Here is an 18,010-nt window from a genome sequence, read left to right as displayed (position 1 = left end):
GTCCAACGCTGAAATCCGGTTCAATTCCATCGTTGTCTGGAACACGGTCCTTTCTCGTCTCGACAGCACAAAAGGGCGTTCGCTTGTGTGTAGGACTTGGCTAAACATTCACCATCAAGTTCCATGTTTCATAACTATGTGACAAGTGAACAATAGGCCCTTTCTCTCAAAGCTGTCAAATTGTATAACAGATATGTTCAGTAGTTAACCTTTTTCCCGCCTACACTGTTGTTGTTGTTCTGATGCTATTTTGTACATCTACTTCGTGGGGGCGTATGGCGTAACGGTGGAGTGTTCGGCTCAGACCCAAGAGGTCCCGGGTTCGAATCCTGCCTTATCACCGATCTTGTGCCCTTGGGAAAGGCACTTTACACGACTTTCCCCACTTCACTCAGGTGTAAATGAGTACATAGCTTCGGTTAGAGACGTCCCTGGGATAGGACGTTAAATGGAGGTCCCGTGTTTGGGAGAGCCACACCCCACACACGTTAAAGAACCCACCACACTTATCAAAAAGAGTAAGGGACCTTCCCGGTGTGAGTGGTTCAAACCTTACAGTTTGGTCTCAGATTTGACATCTTTGAAGAGGTGATAGTCACCTGTTATGTCAATCCTTCCACAAATGTGGTAAATCTTCATACATAAATAAATAAATACAAATAACTTGGTAATTCGTAAACAATTATCATATAATTCAGAGCATTTTCCTCTTCAAGTATGATTCTGAATAATTTAGAAAAAATTCATTGTTTCATTGACGTTGGCACATGTTCAAAACGTCAGAATGGTATGACGTCTGTGCAAATATTGCATAAAGTACATTAGTAAGTAGCTTGTAGCTTTGACTTTTATTGAACAATATCGCCATATACCACGTAATTAAAAACTGTGGCGTATTGTATGACGTGCTTGTACCTGGGAATATTGTTGATAGTATACTCAAGTACATGTAGGCGTGAAAAGGAGTACAATGCTAACAGTGATACTTTAAAATTTGCGTTCGTTTCCGTCCCCTCCCTTTCGATTTTTCCCATGTTGTTTGAATAAGAGTTGATATTTGATTAGATAAAGCAAAACCGACATAACTGTGTTTTACATTACACAGCGTACTTCGCAAAGACATCGGCAACTGTTGTAGATTATATATTTTAATTTATTTCTATTAATTTTAATTTTCTTTTAAATTTTTTTAATTTTGAAAAAAATTACAATTTTTTAAATTTTTTTTACAAAAGTTTCAAATTTTTAAGAATTTTTTTACAAAAAAAAACACAGTGAAATTCAAATGGTGCGTCAACCAAAACAAAATGAAAGGCATCTCTAACTGGTATGAAAAATTATCAATGGACTGTTCGCCGGATATTCGTAGTATTTGACGTCTGTACTACGCTACTAGGCAACCCGGGGCGTGTGTGTGTACATTCTGGGAATACAGAGCTGTATTACTGATAAAGTCACATGCCCTTACGTAATCGGACGCCGACGGTACGTAGCATTTCCGAAGACTGTGAGAATATGACAGATGTTTAAATATTGTGGTCTATTGTTAGCTCGTCACGAGGTGTTAGACGTGCGTATAGCGGGGAGGGACGGCCTTTGATAGCGACGCATTGCGTCAAATTTCCGCTGCGTCATAACGGTATGATTATTAACTTTAGTGCGCAATATTTGGTATAAAGGTATAACAAATGGCATCTACTGTTATATTCGACAAACGTATAACTAGGGCCCCGTTCACAAGGAGACGCTGTAACCGCTTTCGATCCAGATTGATAACACGCTATCTTGAGTGTTTTCATCAAACAACAATGAATGAAGTTTAGCCGAATCGTACTCGGGCACGGTTAGAAAGGAACGTGTGGTCTATTTTTAGCTCGTCACGAGGTGTTAGACGTGCGTAGCCGGCTGGTAGAACGTGTTGGGGCGGCCTTTGATAGCGACTTATTGCGTCAAATTTCCGTTGCGTCATAACGATATGATTATGACCTTTTTACACAATATTTGGGCAACGTACAACAAATGGCATCTACTGTTATATTCGACAAACGTAACTAGGGCCCCGTTCACAAGGAGACGCTGTAACCGCTTTCAATACAGATACACGCTACTTTGCGTGTTTTCATCTAACAACAATGAATGTAGGCGAATCGTACTCGGGCACGGTTAGAAAGGAACATGTGGTCTATTGTTAGCTCGTCACGGGGTGTTAGACGTGCGTAGCCGGCTGGTAGAACGTGTTGGGGCGGCCTTTGATAGCGACGTATTGCGTCAAATTTCCGCTGCGTCATAACGATATGATTATAAACTTTATCGCACAATATTTGTGCAACGTACAACGTATGGCATCTACTATTATATTCACAGAAGTAACTATGAGACTAATCTACCTCGCAAAGACTGTACTGTCTCTGCAGTATTATAATATTTTATAATTTTTGGTAGAATTTCTAGCGTGTGTAATTCTTACACAGAATTACAAACTTCACTGAAAATATAGCCCAGGGAATTTTAGCCCATTTTGCTCTTTCTATTGATATATGACCATGCCAAATCGTAATAACACATTGCAAAGGGTAATATTGTATTGGAGATGTGAGCAACCAAAATCGAATTTCCAAACTTGTATTGTTATTGTTCGACGTTATAATAGACAAGGATTAATATCCGGCAAACTCTAGATATATAGAAAATATCTGATGTAGTGACAATGCATTCCGTAAAGAAAGAAAGAAATAAGTTTTATGTGCATTATTTACTCGTTTATTGACAGTTTGCACTTAAAAACGCATCATTATGTAATGAATTATGTACAACGAATGTGCGGGACAACCCATGAAATCTATATATTTATTGAGAGGGTCCCCCTTAACTACCATAAAAAAGTAAATCAAAATATATGCACAACACTATAGTCAACACGACTAACTAACTAACTACTAGTAACTAACTAACTAATTGATAAAGTAAGCCAATCAAATGACATACTAGTAGCCAAATCTTAGCCTTTATGCGTGAGGACAAAGTATAAACATAAATACCAAATAAAACACAAATCAAACAATTTTAATAACATAAGAAAAACAAAGAAACCAACAAAATCAGATTAAGAAGTAGTAGATGGCTTCTCTATCAGGTCCTTTTTTTAGGTATCCTTTGAAAGTTTGGAAGGGACTGGCAATTCTGTTTTTTAATATTCCAACATGTAATCACAAGACATGGTGACGACACACTCAAGTTTTGTCAACTTATATTAATGCCAACACCAACACTGGGGACGATACAATACTCATTTTTACCTGAGCGAAGTGAGGACAATTCTGCTGTAAGTAACTTAAACTGTTCCAAATTTATGTCGACTGTTGAACACGTGAGAAATAAAGCCAAGGTGAAAGGTTTAACCTCTAGGGTAAAGGTAGATATTTTAATAGCCTGCGGGGTGAAAAGGAGAAGGATGTTTGTTTATGATAAGACGAGCCACGCGCAACCTTAAGGTGAGATAAATTAAGGGCGTGAAGCGTCACATGATGGAGCACATGGCCAAACAGTGGCGTCCTTGGAACTACAAGAAGTGTTGGCGTTACAGGTTAGTACACGGAAAGGCACTTAACACGACTTTCCTAACTCCACCTGGGGGTCCACCTTCCCATGATTAGCCCACTCGAATGTACGAAATGCTGTCACAAGACTAAGAATAAGCTGCCACAGATCTCATATTGAATTCGGAAGATATACCCGCACTCCCCTTGAACACAGATTATGTAAATATTGTAACTTGAACAAAATAGAAGACGAACGCCATTTTGTAACAGAATGTGAACTGTATAGCAAAGAGAGAAATGAACTGTATATTTTTGTACAACACCTATTCCCATATTTCATGCACTTAAGTACTGTAGAAAAAATCATATTCCTTATGCGACTAGACAAACCACCCATCGAAAAACAGATTTGTACCTTTATCTCTACAATAAGGCGATGTTGATTTGATTATATGGATGACATCCTCTGGGAACCCCAAAACTGATGCGCGCGTGCGAATAAAAAAAAAGTTTTGCAAAAAAAAAAAGTTGCTTTCACTATGAAATCTACGTGGTCATGAAGGTTGAACAAATGGGACAGAATATGGTTTGGCGAATAATCTAGTCTTCAAGTTCATTTCTTTACAATTTCGTCTTTTTTCGGTTGATTTTGGCATCCGGCATTCTACGACATTGGTATAGTTTTTATTTATTTATTTTTTGTAACTTACGGTATATTTTTGCTCATTTTGCAACTGTTTTGTACTATTTACAATATGGTTGAAAACTTTTTTTTTGGAAACGGCCGAAAATTCATGCGCGCGTGGATGTCATCCATATAATCAAATCAACATGGCCTAACTGAAAAGCGAGGAGAAGTTGAATTTATATAACGATAGTTAGTCAATTTTGTATCTGTTATCCGTGTCCATTCATCTTGTTTTGTTGTGATCTGTACTTAGCCAAGTGTGGCAGAAATGTGCAATAAAGGTCTTCATTCATTCATCAAAAACTTGTGCTAGCCCTTATTGTTTGAGTAATTAAGATATGATAGGTTTTATTCGACGTTAGGTCTTATTCAACACATTTATTTTATTGTTATTTTCTTTATGTAGTTTGCCATGCATTGTACCTTGTGCAATTGTCGTGCAACAAAGTTCTTATATACCTTTGACTTTGACTTTATTGGGATCCACACTTAGCTTACAAAAAATGTATTGCAGCTATTCTTCCTGTGGTCCTTCAAGACACACATGATACACATTTACAAAACATAATATTATAACATACTAGAGTTCCACGATCTCATACTTTCGCCAAATGATGTTAGCTTTTATGATTAAGAAATTATATATTAATCCCCCTAATTATGCAAATAAGATCCTCATTTGCATGAATTATATCTGTTGATCATATTCTCCACCAAAAGACAGTCTTATCTTAACAAAGAATGCCATGATGAAATTTTCTCATAAATTATGCAAATGAGGTGCTTATTTGAATAAGTTATGTTTAATTATGTTCACCTTAACTTAACTTTCAAACACCCCAAGTATAAAATTCCAGGCAGTTACCACTATGCAATTATAATATTTTCTCATTAATTATGCAAATTAAGTCTTCATTTGCATAATCGATATCTGCCTGTGTTTCTCTCATTCTTAATAACATATGTCACAAGCTTGAACTTCCTATTATGGAATGCAGCTGATAAATAGAATTTCCTCATGAATTATGCAAATTACATCCATATTTGCATAATTGTAATATCATTATGTCAAGCATCACTCAAGCTACCTACATACCAAAAATCACGATGATCCATCCATCGGTTCTTGAGTTATCCCCCTTTAAACATTTGTCCATTAAACCCCCTCTGCAGTTCTAGAGCAAGCAACTAGGGGGCTCAAACTCATGTCACTTTATCCCCAGCACAAGAGCTATCTACCATCTAAATTTCGTCACCCTAGCATGTCTGGATCTTGAGATATCAAAACCGGAAGTTCTGCTGCAGTACCATGACAAGCCGCCAGGTGGCCCAAAATCTAATCATTTTGAGGTCTCATCAAGACCTACCCACCTACCAAGTATCAAGACAATCCATCAAGACCTTCTCAAGTTATCGTGTTGACAGACAGACAGACAGACAGACACACACACACATACACGAACGCCCCTGAAAACATAACCTTCTTGGCGAAGGTAAATATATAAAAACCTTGCGCAATACAGGGCAGACGTCACAGATGCGTTGCGTAGTGGAGGGCCAAAATTGGGATTGGTCAATTTCAGGTCGCAGAGAGCGCGGTGAGAGCGCCATCAGGCGGGATGGGGGTGTAACGCAGGCGTCAGACAGATGGAAAGGCACAGGTACTACTCGGGCAACTTGGAGTTAGATGCAGGGACGTGCCAAAGTCAACGGGAAATGGTGTTGGAAACTGATATTAAACTTGGCCACAGGGACTGTAGCAAAACAGGAAGAAACACGTTTTGTTGCCGAGAAGATCTACATATGTACATATATCTATGTATGTATATTGACACTCATGTAGCAAAATACCCAAAATTGTGACGAAAAAAACGGTTACTTGAAGGATCCTGGGCTGATTTTTAGAGTACCACCCAGAAAATAAAATACTCATCTTGGAAATTGTTTCTGTAGTTCTAAATGACCAAGGTATGGAATAATAATTCAGATGTGTAAATTTGAGGCAGTATGGGTCAATATCAGAGAGATTTCCTTATTCGGAATATTTCCGGTTTTGCCGCCATGAAATTGCATGACCGACAATAACAGTTTTTCTATACGAAATTGTTCCACTCTTGTTGACGTCCGCTCTAAAGTTGACTCTGAATCTGTTCTGCGAACTGGAAGACGTCCTGTCTAGGCGAGAGATGGCCGAACCTGGGCGGGACGTTACAGCGGATCTGGAACCGCGGAGACCCGGGGCCCGGCCGCGTCAGGATCTCGGTCCGGTGGACTGCTGACTGCGGCAGCTGCGCGACGGTGCTGCTGAGGGGGCGGCCCTGGTTCACTTCCGGGTCAACATGGGCCGGGTACAGGTCATCACCTAGGTAACAGTAATTTTGTAGTTAGGCTTTTGTTTGTTTGCTTATTGAGATCTCCATTAGTATGATAAATTCCATACATTCTTCTCGGAGTCCAGCAACATAAAATAAAACAACAATAATGATAATGATAATTACTTTAAGCAATAGTAATAATGAATAAAACATACAAACAAAATAATGCTGAAATTATGACAAACTTGAAACAAAATCAGCATAGAGAAATAAAATGCAGTTGAGGTCAGAGGTCAAATAATAGAAATAATATGTAAACGAAGTAACCAAACAACTATAAAGGTAACATTTGTGAAGCAAATGCATAATGTTTACCTTGGCATATGGTCTGCTGTGCTAATTCTTACTCAAATACATTCATATAAATGGTCAGGCAGGAGTATAAATCCCTCCTACTATAAAATTGCAACATTACGTAACCAAACACCAGTTACCATGGCGAGAGACGTCAACAAACCAGGTCATTGGCCAGGTCAGAGGTCAGTGTTTGGAACGGAAGAAGAAGAAGAAACGTAGCAAAAAACATCATGTTTTCCATAGGTAAACATAAATACCAGGTAGAGCCAGCACTTGTCCGTCTTCACAAGGAAAGACCACAGTCTGCCACCTCTCGCAACCCTTCTCACCCCTCTCCCTGCTGAAGTGGTGCAGGTCCGCCAGGCTCGGCAGCTGGCACAGGCGGGAGAGTTCATACACTTGCGGGGGTGCAACGACGTGTTTTTCTAGTCGGAAGTCGTGCAGGACCTCGGCAGGTGTGGGCCACTGCAGTATAGAAAACAAAGGCGAGAGTTTTGAGAGGTTTGGTCGTTTATTTCTGGAAGACGTCACGTTCTCACTACTTAGGTCATGTTGACTTGATTATATGGATGACATCCGCTCGCGCATGAATTTTCGTACGTTTCAAAAAAAAAGTTTCGACCATACTGTAAATCGTACAAAATCGTACAAAATGAGCAAATATATGTCCGTTACAAAAGAAAAGTACTGGAAAACGATACTAATGTCATAGAATGCCGAAATTAATTCAGGAAAAGAAGAAAATGTGATGAAATAAAAATGCAGAGTCTATTATCATTCGCCATACCATATTGTGTGTTTAGTCATTTGTTCAACCTTTATGACCACGTAGACTTCATAATGCAGGAAACTTTTTTTGCCAAAGAGGTTCAAGGCCTGGCGCTGCTCTCGTCCGCCGGCTGAAGACAACTGCCATTGGAGACTTGTCCCTCTTTTTGAGGGGGGATACGTGTAAAGGGGGCACACCCCAGTTTATTTGGGGCCTCTATTCGAAGCTGCACGCCCTCAAATCTAGCGACCGTCTCTGGCGTGGAATAATTCGGAAGGAGAATAACTGTATATGGGACGAAAGGATATCTCTTCAGCTACAAGACAAGCTGAGTTTGGTTTCTTCAACCTTTTTAAGTTTGGTAAAATCAACGGAAAAAACATTATTTTCACTCCAAAATTAATGCCCATAATTGCGAAATTTCGCGTAGGATAATCCCACAGAAAAAAATTTTCCGGCAGAAATGACTGATGCTGGCAGAAAGACCCAAGCCTTGACTATACCCGGGTAAATTATAAAGAAAATTCTAGTACTGTAATTTTCTAAACAGTCCACGGCGCGAGGGGTTGCAAATCCACCCCTACGAAGCCGCAGAGCGAAAACTACATGTAGGTCAAACGGGCGGATTACACTTGGCGCGCAAGGATACCCGGAAGTAAGGTTCGGAGCCAAAAGAAATTTTCACCCCAAAATCACCATTTCTTACACTCTTCAGCCATGTTAATGTTTAATGATATTTCGTGGCAGTTTATGAGAAATGTCACCTCAAACTTGGACCCTCAAAACCCTTTCGTCACTTTTTTACAACGGACTATCACATGAAAGCTCAGGTAGATTTGATAGGCGGCGCTTTTGTAACGTTAGTCAGTGTAACGTTATGTTCACTGGGGACGTTTTCCTCAATGAGAAACTATTAACACAAGTTGCTCTTTTGCACGAGGGATTAAAGAGGCCATCTACATCAGGGCTTTACAGCCATCCCTCAACAGAGACGGGGGGCGCCACAGACTTTCTGCAACCTATGATCCACTACTCACGGAGTCACGTGTGTTATCTGCGTGACGTCACGGAAGCTGTGGATTGCCCATTCCTTGACAAAGACTGGAGTTGTGGTGAGTAAATTTGAGTGAGTCCAATTTTTTGTTGTGTTGGAAATTGCAGTTTAAACTTACTTCATAACTAGAGAGGCCGACATTTGCTTGGGAGCAAATACAGCATATTTCAGTCCATCTCCCTCCCACGCAAAAGTGGACTATTCCAAACTTACCCCAGTGTAAAACTGGCAAAGATTCTCAAATAAATGAATTATATACAGTAGTAGTAGTAGGTATGTAATTGAGAACAAAGATGCAAGATCAAGCACATTGAATCTCGAAAGCTTTACTAGTCTTATTACAGGTATGCAAATACTAACAATGATGAGATTTGATACATTCTGAAGGTCTTAGGCACATAAAATTGAATGTGTGGGTCATTCCGCATGACTTACGTGCAATGTGACCTCAGGTAACCCGCAATGGAACACGTGTTCCATGGATGGAACCGGCCATTCTTTAGATAGAACATGGAACGGGTACAGCACTTTTGGCCCTTTTTTGCTGAAAATAGCCATTAAAGTCCTCCAAATGAGTCATTTGGAAGTGGTGTATGCCAAATATGTGACTGCTATTCTGTAGACGCATGTTCAAGGTACCCCTATACCGAATTTCAGATCATTTGGTTGTAAAACCAGGGCTCAGGATCCAAAAATCCATTTTTTGGCGAAAAATGCCCCAAAAACCTCCATAAAAATTTTTCAAAGGCATGTATCAAAAAAATGAAAAAAAAACACCTGGGGGTATTGGCCCACTCTACCTCCATGCCAAATTTCAAGTCATTTGGCTGAATGATGGCGGAGTTGAATCCCTCTGACTGTTTGGCAGGAGGAGAAGGAGGAGAAGAAGAAACGCCAGAGAACACAATACATTTCATCCATACCATGGTATGGACTGAAATATAATGACTTCTACCAACACAGATGAACTTTCAAGATAAGTTGTTCTTTCGTCGTGACCGGCACCCCGAAGAATATTTACACAAGTTGCATGAGAACTGCACCACCTGGCGAACATGTAACGTTAGTTAATAATTCACATTAACACCAGCCCTATACAAGATGTTGTTCCTCCGTGTGTTAGTGGTGACCACTGTTCTTCAGTGGTCAGTAGTGACCGGGGAAGGCCAGACTGACCAGTTAACCCTGTCACTGTGCAGGGTTTGGGATGAGTGTTTGCAGACAGGTTGGTTTGAGTTATAACGTTATGAGAAGTCTGTGTGATAACATATTACCATATGGAATATCCACAATTGGCACAGTTTGCTCTAACGTTACCTCTTCATTCCTACTACATATATTATGTTTCTATATGATATCTAATGCCACACAACAGATACTTTTTAGAAAATAGATCAAAACCAAAGTGTACAGAGATGTGTATTATGCAGAATATGCACAGATTATGCAAAATGTGCATATAGTATGCCTTAAGTGATATCACAAAACTACATATATATTCAAAGGTGCAATCGATATAGGAATAGGTGTACCTGTTGTTCATTCATTATGCTTTATTATGTTTACCGAAGGAAAAATGTTTTTGCTACGTTTCCTCTTCTTCATCTTCTTCTTCTTCTTCCGTTCCAAACACTGACCTCTGACCTGGCCAATGGCCTGATTTGTTGACGTCTATCACCATGGTAACTAGTATCGGGTAACATAATGTTGCAATTTCATAGTAGGAGGGATTTATTCTCCCGTCTGACCATATATATGAATGTATTTGATTAAAGATTAACAGAGCAGACCATATGCGAAGGTAAACATTATGTATTTGCTTTGCAAATGTTACCTTTCTAGTTCTTTTAGTGGCGGTAAGGCCATGTTGATTCGATTATATGGATGGCATCCGCACGTGCATGAATTTTCGGCCGCTTCCAAAAAAAGTTTTCAACCACACTGTAAATCGTACAAAAAAGTTGCAAAATGAGCAAATATATACCCTAAGTTGCAAAAAAAAATTTTTGAAAACGATATTAATGTCGTAGAATGCCAAAAATAAACAAAAAGGATGAAAATGTAAAGAAATGAAGTTGAAGAGTAGATTATTCTCCATGCCATACCATAACCATGTAGATTTCATAATGAAAGCAACCTTTTTTGCCCATTTTTTTTTATTCGCACGCTCGCATCAGTTTTGGGGTTCCCACAGGATGTCATCCATATAATCAAATCAACATGGCTTTATTGGCTAGAAAAGTAAGACATACTGACAACGTCATCACTTGATATCACACAACAAATTTAAAGAATTATCAATTGAAATCACACCAAAATCAAAATTATGCATGAAATTTACATATTGATGCACTTATTACAAATGTAGGGAAAATAATGGTGTGTGTCAACTCGCCATCGTTTACTAAAACTACACAATGCTGTTCAGTGTATATCAACCCAATATATACATACACCAATTTTTAAATTAAAGAAGTTCAATACATCAAATAAATGTCTGTTGTTAACATCATAAGTCAATCTTATAGCAAAAGGCTATTAGCCAAATTCATGCCTAAAGGCTATATTAAAAGATATGATGGTGAATAAAGAAACATGAAATTACAAAAGTGCAAGAGAATTGTAAAACTACTATCTGATACAGTTATAGTTAGGTTTGTAAGTAAAACCACCGTATGCGTACAGAGTAGAGTTCAGCCAGACACTATTTTCTGCAATGGTAACCACTTTGCCATGGAAGGAATCACGGAGTGTTGCTGTTCCGGAATGTTCCGTCCATGAGCTCGTGCCCATTTTTCCAAGTTCCGTCCATGAGCTCGTGCCCGTTATTCCGGAATGTTCCGTCCATGAACTCGTGCCCGTTTTTCCAAGTTCCGTCCATGAGCTCGTGCCCGTTGTTCCGGAAAGTTCCGTCCATGAGCTCGTGCCCGTTTTTCCAAGTTCCGTCCATGAACTCGTGCCCGTTTTTCCAAGTTCCGTCCATGAACTCGTGCCCATTTTTCCAAGTTCCGTCCGTGAGCTCGTGCCCGTTGTTCCGGAATGTTCCGTCCGTGAGCTCGTGTCCGTTGTTCCGGAATGTTCCGTCCATGAGCTCGTGGCCCGTTGTTCCGGAATGTTCCGTCCGTGAGCTCGTGCCCGTTGTTCCGGAATGTTCAGTCCATGAGTTCGTGACCGTTGTTCCGGAATGTTCCGTCCGTGAACTCGTGCCCGTTTTTCCAAGTTCCGTCCATGAGCTCGTGCCCGTTGTTCCGGAATGTTCCGTCTATGAGCTCGTGCCCGTTGCTCCGGAATGTTCCGTCCATGAGCTCGTGACCGTTGTTCCGGAATGTTCAGTCCATGAGCTCGTGCCCGTTGTTCCGAATGTTCCGTCCGTGAGCTCGTGCCCGTTGTTCTGGAATGTTCCGTTCATGAGCTCGTGACCGTTGTTCCGGAATGTTCCGTCCATGAGCTCGTGCCCGTTGTTCCGGAATGTTCCGTCCATGAGCTCGTGCCCGTTGTTCCGGAATATTCCGTCCATGCGCTCGTGCCCGTTGTTCCGTAAAGTTTCGACCCGGACTTTGTGCCTATTGCTGAGGCTCTGGGTCCCGGGGTAGAGGATCGCCCAGAGCATCTCGCAGCCGCCTCCAGAACAGCGGCCTTTTCCGCACGTCGCCTGGCCACGCCAGGTACGTGTCCCTCTTCACTACGGCGTTCAGATGGCGGAACTGTTTCAGCATTTGTTTAGGAATCCTCTCCAGAAACACCAGGATGAGACGCCTCCCTCCCCCCTTCTCAAACATGTGGTACTGGGCCAGCTGGAACTCGTATTCGCACCACTTACTCTTCAGGAAGTTCCTGGTGATGAGGCAGACGGTTCTCCGGCTGTTTTCCACGGCATCCGCGATGTTTTCCACAATGGGAGCGCCCACTGCAAAGTCCCTTTCGTGTAAGACCAGACTGTAGTCAGGTTCTAGATTCTCTATCGCTTCATGTATAACCCACCAGACGTCCCGGTTGTTGTAGGCAAGAAAAGCATCGTGCGTGTATCTGGGCGGCTCGTGGTCCTCTACTTCACCAATCTTCGGTCTCCTCCACTTGGCCAACATCCACAAGAGGTACTGAACACGGCCGACGTGGTAGTCGACCAGGAAAATGGTCATCATGGCGAAGAAGATGCCGGAAGAGGCGAGCACACAAGCCAGGAGGCGGTTGGGCTGGAATCCATGACTACAGACTGTGTCGAAGAACATTTGTTCTGAAACTTCTGCTGGATCCTGTCTATCCTTAGAGTGTTGTTTCTGTGTCAACCCGTCTGTCAAACGTCTTCCACGCAGATGACCTGGAAGGAAACATCTGTACCCTCGACCAATGTCAGCATAGGGGTTGTGCATGTTCTTTACCCTGTCGTATTTATACAGGGCCCACTCGACAAACCATACTAAGTGACAGTCACACAGAAACGGGTTGTCTGCAATGTTTATTGTCTCTAATCGGAAGACAACTGGGCCAAATGTTGTTTGATTCAATGCAGCCAAACCGCAGTTGTTGCTCAGATTCAGGTGCCTCAACCGATACAGACGCTGAAAGGCGTTCCCAATCACTGCTATCCTGTTGGCTTCCAGGTTTAGATGTGTGAGGTGGCCCAAACCTTCAAATGTCAGCTCTGTAATATGCTGTATATTGTTATCACGGAGATCCAAGAAACGTAGCCGCGATAGTCTACGGAAAGCGGATGGCCTGACGGTTTTGATATTGTTATTACTGAGATCTAAATGTTCCAATTGGTCCAACCCTGTCAGCTGCCCAGCCTTGATTTTATAGATTCGGTTGTGAGAAAGAGTCATCTTTTTCAAATATTTCGTGATTCCTTGTGATAAGAAATCTATTGCTTTTATAACGTTGAAATCCAGTCTAAGAGTTTCTAAGACTGATTGTCCATGTGGTGAATCATCATTGAAAAATGAAGAAATTTCATTGTTAGAAAGGTCGAGATACTTAAAATTCGCCATGCAGAGGGAGCAATACATCACTTTGTTGTGCTGCAAATCAAGCACAGTAATATTCCTAGGCAGCCAAGTAACGTTGACGTTTTCAATTTCATTATGACTCAAATTCAGATGATGTACGGTTTTTAAACCACTGAGGTGGAATGATCCGTCGTTTAAGTTATTGTGACTGAGATCAAGGTTGACCATGGTCACTGGAAGCTGAGCTTGGAAGCTTGCCAAGCGATTATGGCTCAAATCAAGATAGGTGAGAGAGGGGAGTCCTTTAAACACGCCTTGTGGTAAACATGACATTTTGTTATCTGTCAAGTTCAGATGAGTGAGAGAGGACAATCCGACGAACGTCTTGTTGTGTAAGGTTTTCAAGAAGCATGCCGTCAGATCCAGCCTTTGTAAGCGTAACAAACCTGAAAAAGCGTAAGCTTGTATGGCATAAACGAAACTGTGCTGAAAAATCAAAGTTTTCAAACGTTTCAGATCTTTTAGTCCCGCTAGATTACCAGATGTTATTGTGCGAAATTTCCACGAGTGGAATGTCAACTGTCGAATCTGGGTGTGTCTGAGTTCAGGAAGAATGCCTGGATCTGAAACACGTTGAAGGGTCAACGTCTGTAAATGTATAAGTGGCCTCAGCAGGCCTGGAGCTACCTTTGCGGTGATGTGTAAATGTCTCAGAGTTAGAAACAGCGGCCGAAACATTTGAACCTTGAGGGGAGACCTAGTAGGCAATGAAATCATTCCCACAGTCTCCAACTTAGACAGGTTTCTAAATACTGGTCCATAGTAGCAGTCACTGGCTCTTGCTAGATGAAAGAGACTCAATGTTTTAAGGTTGTGCAGCGGTGCCCACAGCAGGCGTCGTTGTAAGAACCCACTTCCGCTGTGGACTCTTCTCATGGTGGTGTTGCGGTCCTCTTCTATGGCATCACTTTTTATGAGTTCTTCTATCTCTAGACTTTTTAATGAAGTCAACGAATCAAACATGTGATCGGGTAAATTGCTGATATTTTTCACACTGAGGTGTAAATGCCTTAGACTACATAACCCCGTGAACACTCCCTGACTGACTGTATCGGTGTAAGTCTTGACGGTCAGATATTTCAGGTTTCGCAGATCTTGGAAGAGTCCATTTTGAAGAGGATAGTTCAATGGCCATTCCTCTGAACTAAGTTCAAGACGTTCTAAATTCTCCAACCCAGCGAACGCACCGACCTCGATGGTTTGTATAGGATTACCAGACAGGTCTAAGGATCTCAGCTTTCTTAACCCACTAAACGAGCCGTTATACAGTATAGTTATGTTGTTTCTACTGAGATCCAGTGTGATGACAGTCTCGGGGATACCTGGAGGTAGAAAAGGAGTGGGGAGAAAACCAGGTTCATCCGGATCCCCTTTACACACGACGGTTGTTGAGTTCCAGGTCTGACACACAGGTGGGGGGAGTTGTCCTCTAACCCGTCCATGTTGGGCGATGAACGCAAGAACCGCAGCAAAGCAGACGGCGAGAGGAGCGGGCTTAGACTCCATGTTAGGTTCTTCTCATTTTAAATCTGTGGAAAACACCAACATGTGTTAAATAATGCCCCGCAATGAGGTGTATATGGTGAGACAATCCCTGGTCAGATGCGATAACTACCGAATAAACCACCAAGTGAGCGTAGCGAACGAGGTGGTTTATCTATGCTTATCGCACCTGACCAGGGATTATTTCACCACACACACCGAGGATAAGGCGGGGCATTAACGTTATTATCATATAGCCTATCCAACTGATACAGTTATTTGACACAAAATCCCTTATAACACGTAAACGTGGTGTCAAAATTATGTTTAGTCTTTTTCTTCTTAAACTTTCATATCTTTTCCATTGTGTTGTACCGGGTATTTTCAAATTCCTTTAAAAAATTTCTTCACTAAAAACATAACCTTTTGGCGAAGGTAATAAGCCGAAGCCTAAATTTCTTGGCATGCTCACAACATTGGGATCCCTTTTCCTTGTTCCGTTCTTTTTTAATGTATTTTACGGCAGTCACGATTTCTGGAAGTACGGTGGCCCATACAGACAAATTGTAATTTTCTTGGCATGCTCACAACACTGGGGTCGCATTTCCTTGTTCCTTTTTCACTGTTTCCTGAAGTACGGTGGCCCATGCAGACGAACTGTCGTCATTTCTTTGTTCATCAGGTTGTTATTTCAACAAATCATACAAGTGACAAATTGCAAAATTGTCCGATAGGCCGTGTTGATTTGATTATATGGATGACATCCGCGTGCGCATGAATTTTCGGCCGTTTCCAAAAAAGTTTTCAACCATACCGTAAATCCTACAAAACAGTTGCAAAATAAGCAAATGTATACCGTAAGTTGAAAAAAAAACACATTTGAAAACGATGCCAATGTCTTGGAATGGCAAAATCAAACGAATAAGACGAAAATGTAAAGAAATGAATTCGAAGACCAGATTATTCGCCAAACCATACTCTGTGTCATTTGTTCAACCTCCAAAACCACGTAGATGAGAATCATGAGATAGATGGGATAAAGGAAATTATTCTGATCTGCCTTGACCCATTTCCGAGTCTTAGTAATGGTAAGACCATGTTGATTTGATTATATGGATGACATCCTCTGGGAACCCCAAAACTGATGCGCGCGTGCGATTAAAAAAAAGTTTTGCAAAAAAAAAAGTTGCTTTCACTATGAAATCTACGTGGTCATGAAGGTTGAACAAATGGCACAGAATATGTTATGGCGAATAATCTCCTCTTCGAATTCATTTCTTTACATTTTTGTCTTTTTTCCTTTGATTTTGGCATTCTACGACATTGGTATCGTATCTAAATGTTTTCCTTGCAACTTATGGTATATTTTTGCTCATTTAGCAACTGTTTTGCACGATTTACAGTATGGTTGAAAACTTTTTTTTTGGAAACGGCCGAAAATTCATGCGCGCGTGGATGTCATCCATATAATCAAATCAACATGGCCTAATGGTAACGTAATTTTCAAAGCGGGTCAATTCTATAACATCACAGTCGTATCCTCATAACCCCCACCCCCATCTCAACCCCACCCAAGCAAGACGCTTGTACTTGACATTTTTCAGGAACAGTGGTTCCGTTTTCTGTTCGGATAAACCTAAACTACTGTTATTTATCAATTCACTTGGCTAAATCTGGTCAAAATTTCTGAGTTTTAAACATCATCTCAGAGACGGTTCCCCTTGTTGCAAGTTGAAAGTGAAAGTGATCTCGAACCAGTTTAGCTCACTGAAGAGCTAAGGCCACAGCAAGTAAATTTTATGGATGACATCCTCCAAAGACTCCAAATTTAATGCGAGCGGGCGAAAAAAAAACAAGGCGGGCCGAAAAAAACAAGGTTCCTACATTTGAAAATTTTGACTCAATCATTATACAAATGGTTATTATTCAGTTAGAACATCACATGTACACAGCCAGCATCACATATCAGCATCAAAGTAAGAAACAAAACTTAAATCAAGTCTCCTCTCTTCATAGTTATCTACCATCTACCTTCCGGCATGGCAACAGACATCTTTGCCCATTTTCGACATGTTGACCACTGTCAGAAGGCAACAAAATTTTTTTGGTTTTTTTTCCAAATCAGGCGAAAATCAATGCGCGCGCGGATGTTGTAGTGATGTGAACTAAGCTAATGTGTTAGTACTGCTCCACCCACGCATGCCAAGGCAGACCAAGGCCACGCACCAGTAATAGAATACAGATGTTAGACTTCACCCTCCTACAAACTTGTCACTGTATAGATGCGCACAGTAGAGTACAGTCATGAAAACTCCTCCGGTGTGAGATTCATTATTGGGTATTCTTGAGTGTTGGAGAGAACACTACAGATGTCATCCATAAAAATTACTTGCTGTGGCCTAATCTTCCACTGGTCATGACAGACGCTATGTACAGTATTTACAGGTTCATTGCACCGGGGAAATTCCCCTAGCTCTTTTCGACAAGCACAATGAACAGTGGACCACGGTTTAACGTCCCGTTCTAGGGACTGCGACCCTAAACAGTAGCGTGCATGTCGGGTGAGCGACAACAGCCGGGATTCGAACCCCCAACCTCTTGGTCCAGAGGCAGGGTCTCTAACCACTGGACTACAGTACAAGGTCTGCTCTCCCCCCACTCCCATCCCAATACACATATTTAGGAAATTTTCACTACACGTTAAAAGAAAGTTTCAAACCTCACCTTCACAGCCAGATGTCTCTGCTTAGAGCTGGGCCGGTGGTGGAGGAGGGGTGGCGTTTCTCCGAGCAGATCTTTC

The 18,010-nt window shown here is 41.3% G+C and overlaps 1 protein-coding gene across 1 annotated transcript; it reads right to left on the bottom strand.

Moving 5' to 3' along the window:
- Positions 1-12,285: 12,285 nt before the first annotated feature.
- Positions 12,286-15,234, bottom strand: LOC109479729 (toll-like receptor 2). The gene is made up of 3 exons (XM_019781722.1): positions 14,975-15,234; positions 14,722-14,737; positions 12,286-13,509 (listed from the first exon to the last, which is right to left on the bottom strand). Exons 1-3 carry the CDS (start codon positions 15,232-15,234, stop codon positions 12,286-12,288), a joined length of 1,500 nt encoding a protein of 499 aa, XP_019637281.1.
- Between the last annotated feature and the right edge of the window lie 2,776 nt (positions 15,235-18,010).

Source organism: Branchiostoma belcheri, unplaced genomic scaffold, assembly GCF_001625305.1.
Source record: "Branchiostoma belcheri isolate BF01 breed outbred unplaced genomic scaffold, Haploidv18h27 scaffold107, whole genome shotgun sequence".
Taxonomy (NCBI): Eukaryota; Metazoa; Chordata; class Leptocardii; order Amphioxiformes; family Branchiostomatidae; genus Branchiostoma; species Branchiostoma belcheri.
The sequence above is the reverse complement of the archived record's forward strand: the minus strand, read 5'-3'. Positions and strand labels throughout refer to the sequence as shown.

What these genes read in the sequence shown, in the direction of transcription:
- LOC109479729 (XM_019781722.1), bottom strand. Translation starts at nt 15,234, where the DNA reads ATGGAGTCTAAGCCCGCTCCTCTCGCCGTCTGCTTTGCTGCGGTTCTT.